The sequence below is a fragment of the Protopterus annectens genome, chromosome 8.part0, assembly GCF_019279795.1.
Source record: "Protopterus annectens isolate FY-2018-M chromosome 8.part0, PAN1.0, whole genome shotgun sequence".
Taxonomy (NCBI): Eukaryota; Metazoa; Chordata; order Ceratodontiformes; family Protopteridae; genus Protopterus; species Protopterus annectens.
Window position 1 is genome coordinate 360,562,134 of NC_056741.1, and position 16,368 is coordinate 360,578,501.

Below are 16,368 nucleotides of genomic sequence, written 5' to 3' on the forward strand. Positions count from 1 at the left end.
CTGATACGGGTTCTGTGGGACTTACATATATATGGCTATACTTTCTAAAGACTTCAGTTTTTTAACTTGAACTCTCAACAAAACAGAAAATTGACATCGGTCATCCAAGATTCAGCCCATCCTGATAAATCCAAAAACATAGCTCTCAAGCTCTTAGCACAAAAAAATCTGGACAATGCCAAAAATAACGGGGGGACAAAGCCTCAAAAATAGGGACAAATTTTAAATCTTTCTCTTATAAGCTTAAAAAGTTACTAGAATAAAAAGGTCTTATGTTACCATGTATTTTCGGAAGGATATAAAGTCTGAAACGTAAATGCTGGCATTATTTAACAAATTTGGTCATCACTGACTTGCCTCAAAATTCCAGAAAAATCAAAACATTACGAGGAACAGATCAAAAATATTAGGCAAAAATCTGTACATTCTGCGAAAATTTGGATAGTTGAGAGCAACAAACAAAAATTAAATTCTCTGGATAGTCAGTCCTTGATCATATTTACTATTATTATCAACTAAACTTCTGAAGCAAGAATCAAGGCTGATTGGGAAATCATGTTAAAAATCTCTACCCCCAAAAGAAAAAAAATAATGTTAAAAGTACTAATTTCCCTTCATTGCTGATAAATATTATCATATGACTGGCATGTTGAGACATGCAGCTAAATCTGACCCCAGTACATGTCTGAATCATTTTTGGGGACTGCGTCTGACCAGCAAGGATGGGCAACAAAGTAGACAAATTCAACATTTTATAATGTATCTGGATAGTTTCTTCCATCACTAAGTACTACTCCCTTTTAACTGTCTATACCAATGTCACTCAAAAAGAATATGAATGGAAAGTATGTCTCGCTATAAAGTAAAGAAAGTTCTGGAACAACGCTGATTACAAGCAGTGAAAAAAATGAAAGCAATTTAAATAATCTGAAAGTGTGTAGAAAATAAACAACAAAATATGCATCATTGCATATGTCTAAAAATGCATAAAGGTTGCGATAGATGTATGCATGTGTTAAGTGATCATGTAAGGAAGAAGGGGTTGTCAGCTACCAGTCAGTAAAGGTGCCAAGCGGGGATGGAGTTTGATAAGCAGACACTATAAGAAAACTAGAGCAATGACCAGTGTCAGTGGTCAGAAGGCTACATGATTACTTTTGATGTCAGGTGGCTCAGAGTTCTATCTGTAAATTGGATAGTTTTATTCAAGTTCCAAAAAGACACTGGACTGCAGCATAAGGAGTCAGTGCATTCCTGAGATGCAGTCTCTTTGGATGAGTCAATAAACCTGCCAGACATAGTGGCAATTCATGTGGATGTTAAAAGTCCCACAGTTCTTGTTCAGCAAAGTGCGTTAGTTTTGAATTTCCCACTATGTCAAGGCCAAATGTTTTCCATCAGTCACTGCACATGCCAACCTTGGTAATACCTGGAAGAAGGTACAAATTGCAAGCACGAAATGAGTGAAAATAAAAAGAACATAGTGGAGTAGTAGAGAGGCCAGAAGGAAATGACCAGCAAAAAGAATAGGTACTCAGATATTCACACTGCATGGGCTCATTTCAAGAGGGGCGGGGATGAAGAGGAGCAATACGGACATGACAAATCACAAAATGGGCATTTGATGTGCTGAGTTTACAAGGACAATGCAATACCTCAGTGATAAAATGATACACTTTTTTCATCTGAAAAGATAAACGTGTCAAACGGATTCATATTACTAAAGTGAGTGAACAAAGAGTTATTCTGTCTCTCCCTCTCTCTCTCTCTATATATATATATATATATATATATATATATATATATTATACTTCAGTAGACCAAAAGTACACATGAACGACATTCACAACACCAGGACCGGAAGACCGACAACAGAAATAACAGACAGTACGAAATCCAGACACTGAAAACACCGACGCGACTGTGTAAGTATGCAATAGTGACGGACATTAGGGTGCGGGTAAGGTAAGTGTGCAATAGTGACGGACCTTAGGGTTAGGGTGCAAGTAAGGTAAGTGTGCAACAGTGATGGACCTTAGGGTTAGGGTTTGGGTTAAGGTTAGTGCACAGATAGCTGTGTATGTAAGGTTTAGTGTAATGTGGACTGTCGGTTTTGTGTGGTGTTGGTGGGTGTTTGATATATATATATATATATATATATATATATACACACACACACACACACATACACACACTTTAATAGATTTCAGTAGTGTATGTACACCTACATTCCTGCAGACATCATAGATACAGAGCCATTTGGGGTTGTTAGCCTAGTAATCATCTATTAACCTATTAGCATGTGATGAAGCAGACAAGACAAATCATTTAGAAAACAAGTTAAAAAAGACAGAATGCTGCTAAGAACACTGGTACTGCAACTAGTACAAAACTAGAAAATGCAGTCAGAGCTCACCGACCATTAAATTATGTTTGTGTTTCTTCATTCACGTGTGAAAACTCACTTTGCTTAGCACATTAGCTCTGACAAAATAAGCTCTACAGTCACTTTTGACCGTGCTATGCTAGTCTAGGTTTTGTATTTAAAACGTGATACTTTGAAGGAAAAATTCATTTGTAAGTACCACATTTGTAAGTGGAAACATATGTTACTGATTATCATCATATATATCACTATGCATTTGTAAATGCAATTAAAATGTTATACTTAACATCTGACTCAAGTACACTGCTTCATAACTGGTGTAGTTAGTGCAGTCACCCCTGAAAAAAAGCCTACAGTAAGCTGCATAAATTAAATGCTTCAGTCAGGATTAAGGGTTACATCAAGCCATATTCCAGAAGGATCATGTCAAAATCCTCAAAATCACCGGCCAGCCTAATTTTTGATACCTTGCAAGGAATCAGTGGAATAAGCTGGTTTAACTTCTACTGGCAATCTATTCTACCTTCTCCTAATTTTTTTATGAATTTTCTGTGTTTTGGATCTTTTAAACTAATCAAGTTTAACTAACAGATTTACATTCCTTGTAGCTTTACCATGCTTCACAAAGTGAATAATATAGTGTCACCTAGATGGCAACCTCTTCAAAACCCTTGCATACCCAAATTAAATCTATTCTTGGTTGGTAGTAGTTGATGGAATACAAAGTTAAATACTTTAATTTTACTTCTTTTCATGTTTAAGCCACCTAACTGACCTAATCTGTCAAATTACAATAAAAAAACAATTATGGCCATCTCAGACTTAGTTTAAGTAAGCCCATTTTTTGGCCATTTGGTTGCAATCAATAACTGTGAAGTTGGTAAATGAAGTTAGTTCTGATGAGGTTATGTTACTTACTAGAATGAAAGTGCTTAACATGTTAATAAAGTCACCATTTTGTCTTTGTGCAGACATCTTGCAGTATTTTTTGTTTTTTTAGTTTTGTGGTAGTTGTATGGACGGTTTTGGTTCTTGGTCTCACAATGAAACTGACAAATAAATAGAATGGTATCAACTTACATATTCATTAATTTCCTGATGGTCATTTTTTTTCTTTCTCAGGGCTGTTGGGATCAATAGCCAGTCTTGGAAGGCAAAAGGTATTAAGACAAAGAAAAACAGTACCAGTTGAGCATGAGAGTCATTCACAGGATACAAACACCTTTGAACAAATTTTAGGGGCTCAGCAATTCATGGGAAGAAATAACAGGCAACAAAAGCTAACTGAAAAGAATATAGAACTGACCTAGTTTAACCAACTCCCATAAAAGGTACTGTATCTCTAGTCTCAAGAGACTCAACTGGGCACATTCACAGGATTCCTTTACTCATATGTGTGCATTTTGCTTTAGAATGTATTTTTGTGCTTTCCAAATGTAGCTTTTCAGGAAAAGAAAATCTGAAATGTCACAGAACTGTGTTCATTTCTTTGCTGCTAGGATAACCTCCTTTCTTCTTTAGAAGAACCAGAAATATCATACAGCTGCAAAACACTACCATAGGGAACAGTGTGGACATTGGTCCTTCTGAGGCAAAACTCACAGTAGATTATTGCAATACTGAATGTCAGTTTTTGCTACCAAATGTTAATTATAAAATCAGGCAGCTACATGCTACACATTTCCTTATTTAAGAGTACATTTCTACTCTACAAAGTGATCTTTACATTGCTACATATCAGTAAAGTTTCACTTGGCTCTTTCTGCTTTTGGCTGGTATCTATGCTATTCACACTTTTTTATTAACTCCATACCAGACTCTTGTTACTTTCCTTAAGAATACCTTTCACTGGCTACTACACCTTATGTCTCATAGTGCAGACTTTTTTAAAGTCTGGTCTTTGTAATCCTGCTTTTTACTCCAAGTTAAGGGCCAAAGAATCTATCAACCATCTCCAAATTCAAGTTTATTCAAATCTTTATCATAGGAGGTTACTAGGCTATTGGCCCTGAGGCTCTTATAAGCCTAGCCATGAGTTTAGCTGATGTTTAGAAAAGTCAGTAACCGATGCCCCTGCCCAGCAGGGACATGGGTTGAATCCCAGGGGTATACTTTCCGTTTCCCATCCAGTTATCCAGGTTGCACTTAAAAACGGGTAAAGAGATACTTGCTTGATGTGGAGAGGGAGCCTATTCCATAGATGGGGAGTCTCTGGGACACAAACCAGTCCCCCCCAACAAGTCCTGTTGATTTCACAGACCAGGTGGAGGTCGTGAGTTACTCGAGTGGAACTTGACTTGCAGATATGCAGCAGTCCCATCACTGTAGGGTCCGTGATCACCTTGTATGCCAGACAGAGGTCACCACTGAGGAGTCTGTATGAAACTGAGTAGAGGGATAGGACTTTTAGCCTATCTGTGTATGGTAGATGTTTGATGCCCTGGATTCTCCTGGTGAGGAACCTCTGTGGTCTCTCCAGCTGTTGCACATGCTTTGCGAGGTACATACAGAAAGGGGCATTGTACTCAATAATGGGCCTTATAACGGAAGATACAGGGATGCTATGACCTCCTTGTCCCTGGATGAGATACCCTTTACTTATGAGGTGGGCCATGTGGAAGGTTTTCGGCACAACAGTAGCAACATGGTGGTCAAAAGACAGGTTGCTATCAACCTGGGTGCCCAAATCCCTCACAACTGATTGCATGCTTAGGATGTTGTTATTAATGTGATAATTTGTGGGGATGTTACTGTCTGCAAAGGGGATGATGATGCTTTTTTTGGTATTCAGCTTAAGGACATATTTCTGGCACCAGTCATTTGTCTGACGGAGACCCTCGCGGAGGATATCTACATCACTTGGGGAATTGATGACTGCATCCACCTTGCAGTCATTTGCAAAACTGGTCAGCCATAGCCCACTGGTTTTGGCCTGCACCTCAGAAAAGTATATCCCAAATAACAGAAGCCCCAAGACCAAACCCTGGGGTATGCCACTTGTTACGGGTCTACTGCCTGAGATGGCTTCCCCTATTTTGACTAGGTGGGTTCCATCAGTGAGCCAGTTTACGACCCATCTGGTAACATATGGATTGATGCCTAGTTGGGAGAGTTTATCTATTATGCCCAAGTGGGGAATAGTGTTAAAGGCTTTGGCCAGGTCAAGGTAGGCAGTGTGCACCATCTTCCCCTCGTCCATGGCTTTGGTGACTGTCTCAAAGAAGTCAACCAAATTTAGTAGACATGACCTCCCCTTGATGAAGCCAAACTATGTGGGATAGAGTGTTTGGAGGTTGCCAGTGTCCTTGTTAATGAGGTCCACAATAATCTTTTCCATAGCCTTACAGAGCAGGCTAGTTAGGCTGATGAGTCTATAATTTACCTGATAAGTGGGTACTCCAACTTTGTGTAAAGGGATGACAATGGCTATCCTCCACTCAGCTAGAACAAAGCCAGTACTCAAGCTTTGGTTGAATAGAGTGCCTAATGGTGCTTCAGGTTCCCACCTAAGTTTATGTAGGATGCAGCCTGGTATGTTATCGGGGGGGGGGACACAGGGATGAAGTTTTTGCTGAATCTGTCAGCCAGCACGTTTGCTATACCTACGGCATTTGTATATGTGGTGTCCTTGACCACCAGTTCTGAACAGATCTGGGTGCTTCCTTTGAGGTTGCAGACATATGTGAAGAAGGCGTTATGATTGTCTCTAGTAGATGTGGCCAATTTGTACTCGGTTTGCTTTGGAGGATTTCACTAGTGCTCTTATTTGCTTGTTTAGGCTAAGGAGACGCTGCTTCCCAGTTGTGCACCTGCTCCATCTTGGTCTGGCATAGCAATTTTTTTCCTTTTATTACAGAGTTTATTTATTGCAGATGTCTACCAGACAAGCTTACTCTTCCTTGCGGAGGATAACTTAGTCCAGTTGGATATGCCTGATTCCATGCATCTATATAAATGCTCATATAGTGCTTTGGTGTAGTTTTGTCTATTGGTGCCAGTTCCTACAGAGGGGGAGGGGGCTGTGAAGCTTTTTATACCATCCCTCAGGAGGCTGTAATCAGATTTGGAGAAGTTTTTATGTCTGATCCTAGCTAGAGGTATGTTGGGGGAGATGAGGACTTCAAAAGTGACCACTTTATGGTCGGATCTTATCAGGGAGGATGATACTACAGGAATGCTGCAGTGGTTACTCATGTTGGTTAATACCAAGTCTAAGATATTGTCATCTCTTGTGGGGGTATAGACTATCTATTCCAAGGCATTTGCATTGACAAAAATCGAGGAATCTCTGGGCATTTGTGTTCTGGCTTGAGTAGTTCTTCCAATCTATGTTTGGGAAGTTAAAGTCACCCAGGATCAGGGTAAAGGGTTGAATCAATCCAAATAGGTGGACTGGGCATCTTGAATCATATCTGGGGGCCGGTAGCTAGCTTTGATTTGAATAGGAGTTTTGTCAATGGTTAACTGTGCCTGGAGTGTCTCTTGTGCATCATACTGTTTGACCAGCCTGGAGGTATGTATGTCTTTAATGTATATTGAAACTCCACCTCCTTTAGCTTTATTGCCCAGAGTTTGGGTTCTGTATTTATGATAGGCTGCGTAACCAGGTAAGGCTGGGGTGCATTCCACAGCTTTAAACCAGGTTTCTGTGACTGCACAGACGTCAGCATTTTCCAGGGTTAAGAATGATTGCAATAAGTGCAGTTTCATGTTTAGAACCCTGGTGTTTTAGCAGCATGACCTCTAATTTGCGTTTTGTTGAAATTTTGATGTTGGTTTTACTGACCTCAGGACTTTTCCTAAAAAAGGCACTATGGGGGAGGCAAGAGCCTTTGCCAGAAGTCTAAAGCCCAGGTGAGACAGATGCAGGCCATCTCTGGCAAAGCATCATGGTCAGTCAAACATAACTTCCCAGGCTGTCAGGTACTGGATCCCCTTGGAATGACACCAGAAACTAAGCCAATTGTTAAAGTCAATCATTTTCTGTTAGTATTGAGGCATCATTCTGGGTGATGACAGAATGCTGCTTAAGGCCAGGGACAGGAACACAATCAGCTAGCTCAATCATGTCTCTCTTCATATAGTGCAGAGAGCTACGTCTCAAGTCATTCACACCAACATGGACTATGACAGAGTCATAACAGTACCTGTTGTTGAGAGACTTGAGGGTGTATGTGATATGGTGGATTCTGGCACCTGACAGACAACTAACCGTGACTTTTTCCTTATCCAGCCTGGTGAGAGGTACATCTGTATGTCTCACAATGAAGTCTCCTATGACTAATATGTTGGCTTTATGGTGAAACCTTAGTGGCTGTGAGACACAGGTGTGTGGACTATGCATGGTTTGTGGTGTGGAGGGCTATGGACATTGCATGTGTTTTTGCTTCGGAGGTCGCTTTTGTTTGGGTATGTTTATGTAGGTCTGTGCTGTGTAGGTGTGTATGGTGTTTGAGGTGTAGCGACTGTGTTGACAACCTTTTTGCTGCCAGATATAGTGGACTGATGGGGAGAGAGCATGGACTCTAGGTTCCTAATATAATTGCATCTCTCACAAATTGTATTCCCAAGTAGTAGTAGTAGATGGTTGTCCGTATACATGAGGCAGTTGTGACACTGTCTCAGGATGCTCATATCAGCCAGACTGGCAGGAGAAACTGTAGGAAATTGCCCATCCATATTTCTCAGAATCTGAGTGAGAAAGGCCAGGGAGAGCTAAGGGGTGGGCCTAAAGCCCAAGTGCTTAAATCAAAACTAAGAGCTTAGAAAAACACTTAACTTAGACAGGCTATAAAACAAGCAGTAATAAGCAGTAATAAATGCTACAGAAAAGATGCAGTTGAACACTTCAGAAAATAAGCAGCAAGTAGCAGGAAAAAGTAAGATGAAGTAACAGCATAGTAGGAAAAACCACAAATACAGAAAAATATAAGCAGCCGAATAAAGTGTCTTTTTTATATAAAGCGAAAAGGGAGAGAGCAGAAACAGAAGATCATTCAAAGTTAGGGGTTTGGCCTTCCCAAATGATCTTTGTAATAGATAGAATGGCCTAATGAGATGGGACTTGGAGGAGTGTCCCAGATCAAATTTATTGCAGTGAACAGAGAAATAACTGTTTTAGAACACATTTCATGGAGTACTAATTAATCAGCTCTGTTAGCGTAGTCAGTCATAGATGAATGAGCACAGATGTCATGAAAGAAGAAAAACATGACACCTCTGCCTGGCAGCCTGCACCTAAGGAATTCTCATCCTTTAGAAAATTAACTAGATTAGCCATTGCTGTAACGGAAAGAAATAGGGCTTCTTGAATTCTATTTAGAGAAGATGTCTTAACACAAAATATCTATGAAAACATAGAGGCACTTTTTTTTTCATATATGCTTTTTTCCACTCTGCCTATCAACCGTCAAACCTCTCCCACACTGAGCTCAAGCCCATTTATTCTCTAGAGTGAAAAATTTGCCTCAGATCCCATAAACCTCAAATGAAAAACAAAATCATATCAACATCAGCATTTCGCTATATTCTGCAACTATGTATGTGTTTTAAAAAGATACTGAATGATACAAGTACCATATTATATACATTATATGTAGGTCAAAATGTATCGACATATGTGAAAATGTAAATATATACTCTTAACTGATGGCGAATGTTTGCAGAAATATGTGATGTGTAAACTCCTGAAAACTGGTTTTGCCTAGTTGGATAACCCCAGTAAACAAAGGCAAGTAAACAAAAAAACAAGACAGACCTTGTCACGTCATCATTTGATGAAAAAGCATTAAATACTAAACACCAAGGTGATTCAGGGCCTTGTATACTGCGTCCAACATCTATACAGATAAAATACACTCGTTCAGCTTTTGATTGCAGTAGTTTTTTTTCCCTAATTAAGTGAATTTACCTTATGGCAAGTGTACAAAATCTGTGAGAGCAGGACCTAGTGACGTAGCAAAAATAAAAATAAAATCCACTGATGGAGTTTTCAATGCCAATATTTCCAGACAGTTACTGACAGGGCAAAGCATTTACTAATAAATGAAGAACTTGTACAAAATTGCTTGACCCTGGTCCTGCAGTGGATTATTTACTATACTTATTACACAATTTGCTTGATTTACCATTTTGGGCTTGGTCGGTTGTGGACATTCTATAACATTCTAGACAGTTGAGAGGTACTGGGTTAGATTAGGACAGGGTCTATCAGACAATGTACAGTAAACAGAGCATAATAATCTAATGGGACACAAATGACTTATGTCATTTGTGATCAAATCTGCTACACTTACCTTTTGAAAGTACATTAACTCATAGCCCTGAAAACTTCCAAGTCTGTGTTTTGGAGTTCCCCACTTAATAGAGATGCTATTTTCTTTTCGACTGACCAAATTCACCTCCTGGACTCTTGGGGACACTGCAAACATTCAAAAAGACATGAAATGAGACTCTCAAACAGCACATTCTACAAATACAACATTTATAGCTATGATTAGACATTTCCAGTAATGTAACTGAATGGATGAAACTAACTGGAATAAGATGAGGCTGTAGTAAAACATGTAAATGACCATTACCTGTGATCAAACAAAAATAGGTAAGTTAGTGACTTTCATTTACAGACTGCATCGATATCCACTCAATACAGCCACTTCATGGACTATACACACTTCAGATATCTGACCGAAATTGACAAGGCCAGTTTTAGGTGAAATGAAGCCCTAGGAAAAAGGACTCCATGGGCCCCCTGCACCTCTCCAGTGCCCTTCCCTGTTCCCCCACCCTTGCCTATTCTATTCAAATTACTCCATTCTTTTTTTTCAGTTTTGTCTTCCTTTTTAGCTTTTTCCTCACCCTTTTTAACACTTACTGACCAGCCAAGACTCCATAGTATTAAGTGTTGAAGTAGCAGCTTGAATTTAGTCAATGGCCTGGTGGACACTAGGCACCCAAGAGTCATAGGGTTCTAGATACTCTGAGGTGCATTAAGAGCTTTTTTATAACCTCTTCACCCAACAGTGGCGTGAACAAAAAATCATAAGTAAAGAAAGGAATTTAGTCTTATGTTTTTTCTTTCAAGGATAAATAATGTGTCTAAACTTAATGCTCAAAACTAAAAAAAAAAAAATGCTAGTTCCCAATAAGGTGAGATGATAAATGAATGTACAGATACATAGATTCTCTCCAAAAATAGTACATGCCTGATGCCTCCCTAACTCTCTCGAAAAGACCATTACCTACTATGTGCCCTTCTGGTGTTCGAGTGGGATAAAAGTAAAACCAGAAATGGCTACAGGCATACAATAAACATCTGAGCATCTCAATGAGGAAACCCGAGCACCTGGATAAAACCTACACATAGTCAGAGAGGACATGCAGACTCCACACAGAAGGAATCACAGCCAAAAATCCAAACCGATAACTAAGTGCTGTGAGACAGCAATGCTACTCACTGCACAACTGTAAGGTATTGATCAGCCTCTGAACCTAAGAATAAAGGAAAGATTTGAAAAATTGGGGCAAAAGACTAAAATCAGGGCCAGATACTGCCCTTAACTTGGAAAGGTGGTACAGCAACATGTTTTGCATTCGCTTGCTTTTTTACTGAAGGATATTACGTTTGGAACTCAATTGTCTGTAATTTACTGACTACAATCTTCACTGACTTGCCATAAACAAAGACCATGAGAATCAGACAAAAATATGAAGCAAAATCAGACAAAAATATGAAGCAAAATCAGACATTCTGCAAAATCATGGACAGCTGAGAGCACCTATGCCCCCCCCCCCCACACACACACATTTATATATCTATATCTATCTATATACAGGTAAATATAAAGATATGCACACTTAACTACATAACTTCTACATGCTGCTTGTATAAGAACTATATATAGATACTTAAAAAAAAAAAGTGCACACGCTTCATTTCATGCTCATTCCCCTGCAGCCATTGCTTTTATAGTCTCAGGCTGCCTTGGTCACCTGAGATAACCGGAGCCAATAGAAACGTTTCCTTGCTGCTTCATACTATAGCCCAGTAAGACCCCTGAATGTTGTGCAAGGTTTCTGACATACTCAGCACAGCATCAAGAGTTGTAATAAAGCATAACTGCGTTATTCAACATGACAAAGACATGAACAACCCACAAAATGGAGACAGTCGAGATATATATATATATATATATATATATATCTATATATACATACATATATATATATATATATATATATATATATATATACATATATATACATATATATATATATATATTTTTTTAGCAGAGCTCGAAATTTCTCAGAACTCAAGTGCATACTGAGCAGCAGAAAGAACAGAAGGATGGGAAGTTGACTGTTATTTTTAATTTAAAAATAATAGCAACATTTCTAACTTTTGATGCCGACTTTGTTTATTTTTAGTTAAGGGAGCTGCAGCCTAGCAGACAGTACCAGGAGCCATCATTGGAAAATTTCTGAAAAAAATCTAAAACTTTTAAAAACTGTATGCCAAAAAAGAATAAGAAGAACTGAGTGCATTACATTTAAATGTTCTTTGTCTATAATGAATATATCTTCCTTATGGCAAAGTCTGTATGTGGCAGCTATTATAAGAGGCTTTGAAATGCTGTTAATTGACTCCCTACTAGTTTTGTTTTCTCCTTCCCATTTATTTATTTAGTTATTTCTAATACTCTGTTGGCACATGTGATTACATCAGTAGTAGAAATCTCATAATCTTAATTTGTACAAAGTGTTTACACTTGTGTATTTACATTAGTTGCTCAGTTTAGCCTGCAGCAAATCTTATTAAATGAAATAGCATTGATGGAGTATTCCATGAATACACCCATAGCAATTCATAGCAAGATTTATAGACCATGTTCAAATAAAACACTGGTCTAGTAGCATTGTGAAAGGAAGCTGAATGAATTACTGACTGTTTTGACTGTTTGGTAGTGAATGTTTTAAGTCCAACTAGCAATTATAGCACAGTCTTGAAAATTTGTATTTCAAATAAGTTTTTTATATCTTTATCAAATTTAGTACAGGTAGTTCTTGTTCAAATTATATAGATAGCAAAAATATTATCTTAACTTAGTAATAAAACTGCAGCCTAGCTCAATACTCATATTTATGGGGACATGATAAAATGAAATATTTAGGAGTATAGGCTAAAATGATTCAGTTGTGGCAGTTAAGAATACATGGAAGGAGACCAAACAAAAGATAATACAAAAACTGAGAAACTGGAAGCTGTTTAGGGATATGCATAACAAGATACAAGCAGTGACATGTTTTTAGTCTGTTTAATTATACATACACAAGTCAGACATTTTTTGTCAACCAGAGGAGAAGTTATGGGCAGCAATTAATAAAGAGTTGAAGGACTTTCTCTGGGAGGGGAAGAGGGCAAAGGTCAAGTGAGATAAGTTGATCGTTTCAATAGAACAAGATCATTTAGGATTACCTGATTCAAAGGGATATTTAAGAGCTACATAGTTAAGGTTCACATACATAACACACGCAGACAGCTATAATTCAAACTGGAAAGGGGTGATAATGAAAGTGCGTTTCAAGACAGAAAGGAGATTCTGCAGACAGGGATGACTGCAAATAGGGGTACACAGAATGAGGAAGAGGGTGTGGAATTTACTGGAGAAAACTGGCAAAGGAACCAAGGTATTGGGAGCAAATTACTACAGAGGGAAAGATAATGGAATGGGAAGAGGCCAAGAAAATATTTGGACTGCAGGCTAGGGGCTGCCTTTCCTATCAGGGACTGATATCGGGGTAGAGGCAAAGAGAAATGGATAGGGGACACCCAAGTGAAAAATGTGCTCTGGTAGAGTTTTTAGTTGAATCTAGAACAGAAGCTGCTGTTAAAAAGGGATAATTAGTAGGGTATGTAAAATACTGCACGATAACTATAGGAATCAATCGGAGGAGGTTAGAAAAGATTGTGAAGAGATCGGATAAGTAATTATAAGGAATTAATGGGAGAGCATGTGTATGGTTCCCAAATATGCAACAAAGTCTACAAGATTAAGGATCTGCAATGCAAATGTTGGCATAGGTATTTTAATACACCAAGCAGACTTCAAAGAAATTTCCTCAGGTAGATGGCAAATGTTGGACGTATGATGGGGAAGACATAACTCGGAGCATGTATTTTAGAAGATGGCAGATTTTAAAAATTTCATATAGAGTACTCTGTCAGAGATATTGGGTAAGCAAATGGTTATAACTAAGGAAATGATTTTTTGAGCTAAGATAAAAGGATTTGAATTGCCTGGACATAGTAAGGCCTTGTTAAATTTAATTCTGGTAGCTGCCAAAAAAAGCAATTACTAAAAAATGGCAATCAAAGTCTGAACAAACTGTATTTGAAGTAGTAAGTATTGTAACAGAGAAAAAAATGGAAGTGCGATCCTTAGAAAAAGATAGAAGCAAACAGGAACAATACATACAGAATAAATTTTGGAGGAGGAGTGAGGTTTGAGAGAAGGCAGGAATTAAGCAATTTATATAATGTTGGACTGATGATAATTTTACACAAGAGTATATGGGATGTATAATGTTTGTAACTATGAACATGTTAATACGGTTTGTTTTCTTTTATATAAATGTATGTTTGCCTACATCATAAATGATAATTCAATAAAGGTGTTAAAAAAAACACTACAGCCTAGATCTGTCTCCAGCTGAAGCAATAGTCTTTTCTGGTCTGCTTACCTCCCTTGAACTATATCTTCTGTGGTATGTACTGTACCAAGTGCAGCAGACATGACACAGATAGAACACACAGTCACAATAAAATTTACCTTTAGCGGTCCATCACCAGTACAGCTCAATCCACTGCCATCTTCCATTCAGTTTGACCCTGTTGTTAGTACTTCATTTTTACCAGCATGCATTAACTACTGCAACAGACCACCAAAACTCTGTGAAACTTCTTAGTGAGAAGCAGTCTGTCCATTTCCCCCTATTTCATCCCACGCTAGTATCAAACTCCCTAAAACAGAGATTCTACTACACCTGTAAGTTTACTTCTACCATTATACCACTCTGAGGTACAACATGTGCTTCTCAAATCATTAATGAGTCATGCACCTCTAACAAATGTGAGCACATCACAAACTTGGAGAAGTCTGAATGAGTCTGGGAATACCTTTCAACCTGTCAGCACAAGAAATCTGGATACAGCCAAAAATAGTGGCGGAACAAAGGCCTAACAATAGGGAAAGATTTTAAACATTGCTCTTCTTCTTCTTTCGGCTTTTCCCAGTTAGGGGTCGCCACAGCAGATCACGTGTCCGCTCATGATTAGCAGTGGAGTTTTATGGTGTCGCGTTGCCAGCCCAGTGCCCAACCTTCCACAGAAGGCACACACACGCACACATTGAAAAAGTTGGTAGAATATTAGGCTTTGCATTAATATGTATTTTCTGAAGGGTATGAAGTCTGAAACTTAAATAACTGCCCTTGTTGTGTAACTTCAGTCCTCAATGATTTACCTGAAAAGTACAAATTTTATGAAGAACAGACAAATAATATCAGGCAAAAATCTGAACAGCTGAGAGGTAGACAGATGGTAGTTAAGACTTAAGACACAAGAACTCCCTACATCCTACTTCATCATCAATAGTCACTGTGCTGCTCTGTATTACACAGGTCTTCTCCAGCACAGAATAAAACAAAAATGCCATTTATTCTGGTCAAATTGTCCAATCACCCTCAATTTTTTTCACATTTCAACTCCCTGTCTAATCATTTTTCCCTAGACTCTTGCCTAACCATATTCACTACTGTGTACATCCTTGCAGGCTAAAAAAATGTATGCCAACAATTACCACTCTTTCATTTGCCCTAAATTATTCTGCTGAATATTTTCACTCTGTCTCTCACTATCCCTCCCCAAAATCTCTTTCTGTTCTATCTCCTTTTTTTTTTTTTACACTCATAGCCCAAGTTTGTCTTGGATAAAACATTCACCTATTTATCAACACCTCCTACAACAACTAATTCTGCTTTCCTTGGACTATTAAATCAGTACAAAAAAATTAAAAAAAATGTTCACCACAGTTGTCTATACCCATCTTCCCACTAACCGGCATTAAACATAAGTAGCTCCCTGGCTCCACTAACAAAGTAATACAGATGAACAAGAACAAAACGTGGTCGCAAATCGCTTCTGGGAATACTCTTGTAATGAAGCCATGAGATGTGTACTTACCTCCTTGTGGAGCATTTTTTCCGTTTTTATTTATTTTACCTATTTGTTGACCGGGTAAGCTGTTTGGACACAATTGCTCCCTTAAAGTCACACTGTATTTAAATTAAGGTGGGAAGACTCAAACCCTATTCCTTGTACACTGGCAAGCAGCTCAAAGCTTGCAGGAGTAGTAGATTTAGGTGTGAAACTTGAGGATTACATTTTGCAGTGAAGAGAGGAGAAACAGTGACTTGTTGTGTCTTTTGGCTTTTCACGGTTAGGGGTCGCCACAGTGGAACTCCGGTCCGCTAATGACTGGCAGTAGATTTTTACGTGCCGAATTGCCAGTTCTGACGCACAACCTTCAATGAAGGTACACCCATTCACGCATGTCTCCACACAGAAGACGCTTTAAGCTGAGAATCGAACAGGACAACATCTTACTGTGAGGCTACAATGCTACCGCAGCACCACCACAGTGACTATAGACCACAAACAACTGTTGGAAAAAAATAACCATCTGTTAAAGCTCATTGGTGAGGAGTAGGATGCAACTTCAATCCTCAATGATGCCTAAAAAGTCACCCTCATGCATTTTTAAGCTTGATGGGGTATCTGGTGCGATAATTACATTAAACAAGACTGACTTACGGTTTAATCTTACCAGGGAGGCCATCACAAAGGGGAGGGTACAATGCTCTCCCATGTTTGTGAGTACTATGTCCAGGACATTTGAGCCTCTTATGGCTGTGCTGACTGCCTC

General features: G+C 38.6%; 1 protein-coding gene across 1 annotated transcript in view; it reads right to left on the reverse strand.

Annotated features, from left to right (window-relative positions):
- EPHA1 (EPH receptor A1) overlaps positions 1-16,368 on the reverse strand; it is a 1,081,817-nt gene that overhangs the window by 627,619 nt on the left and 437,830 nt on the right. The window contains exon 6 of the mRNA XM_044079196.1: positions 9,682-9,806. Coding sequence (XP_043935131.1) covers positions 9,682-9,806 — 125 coding nt within the window. The remainder of the gene's footprint in view (positions 1-9,681; positions 9,807-16,368) is intronic.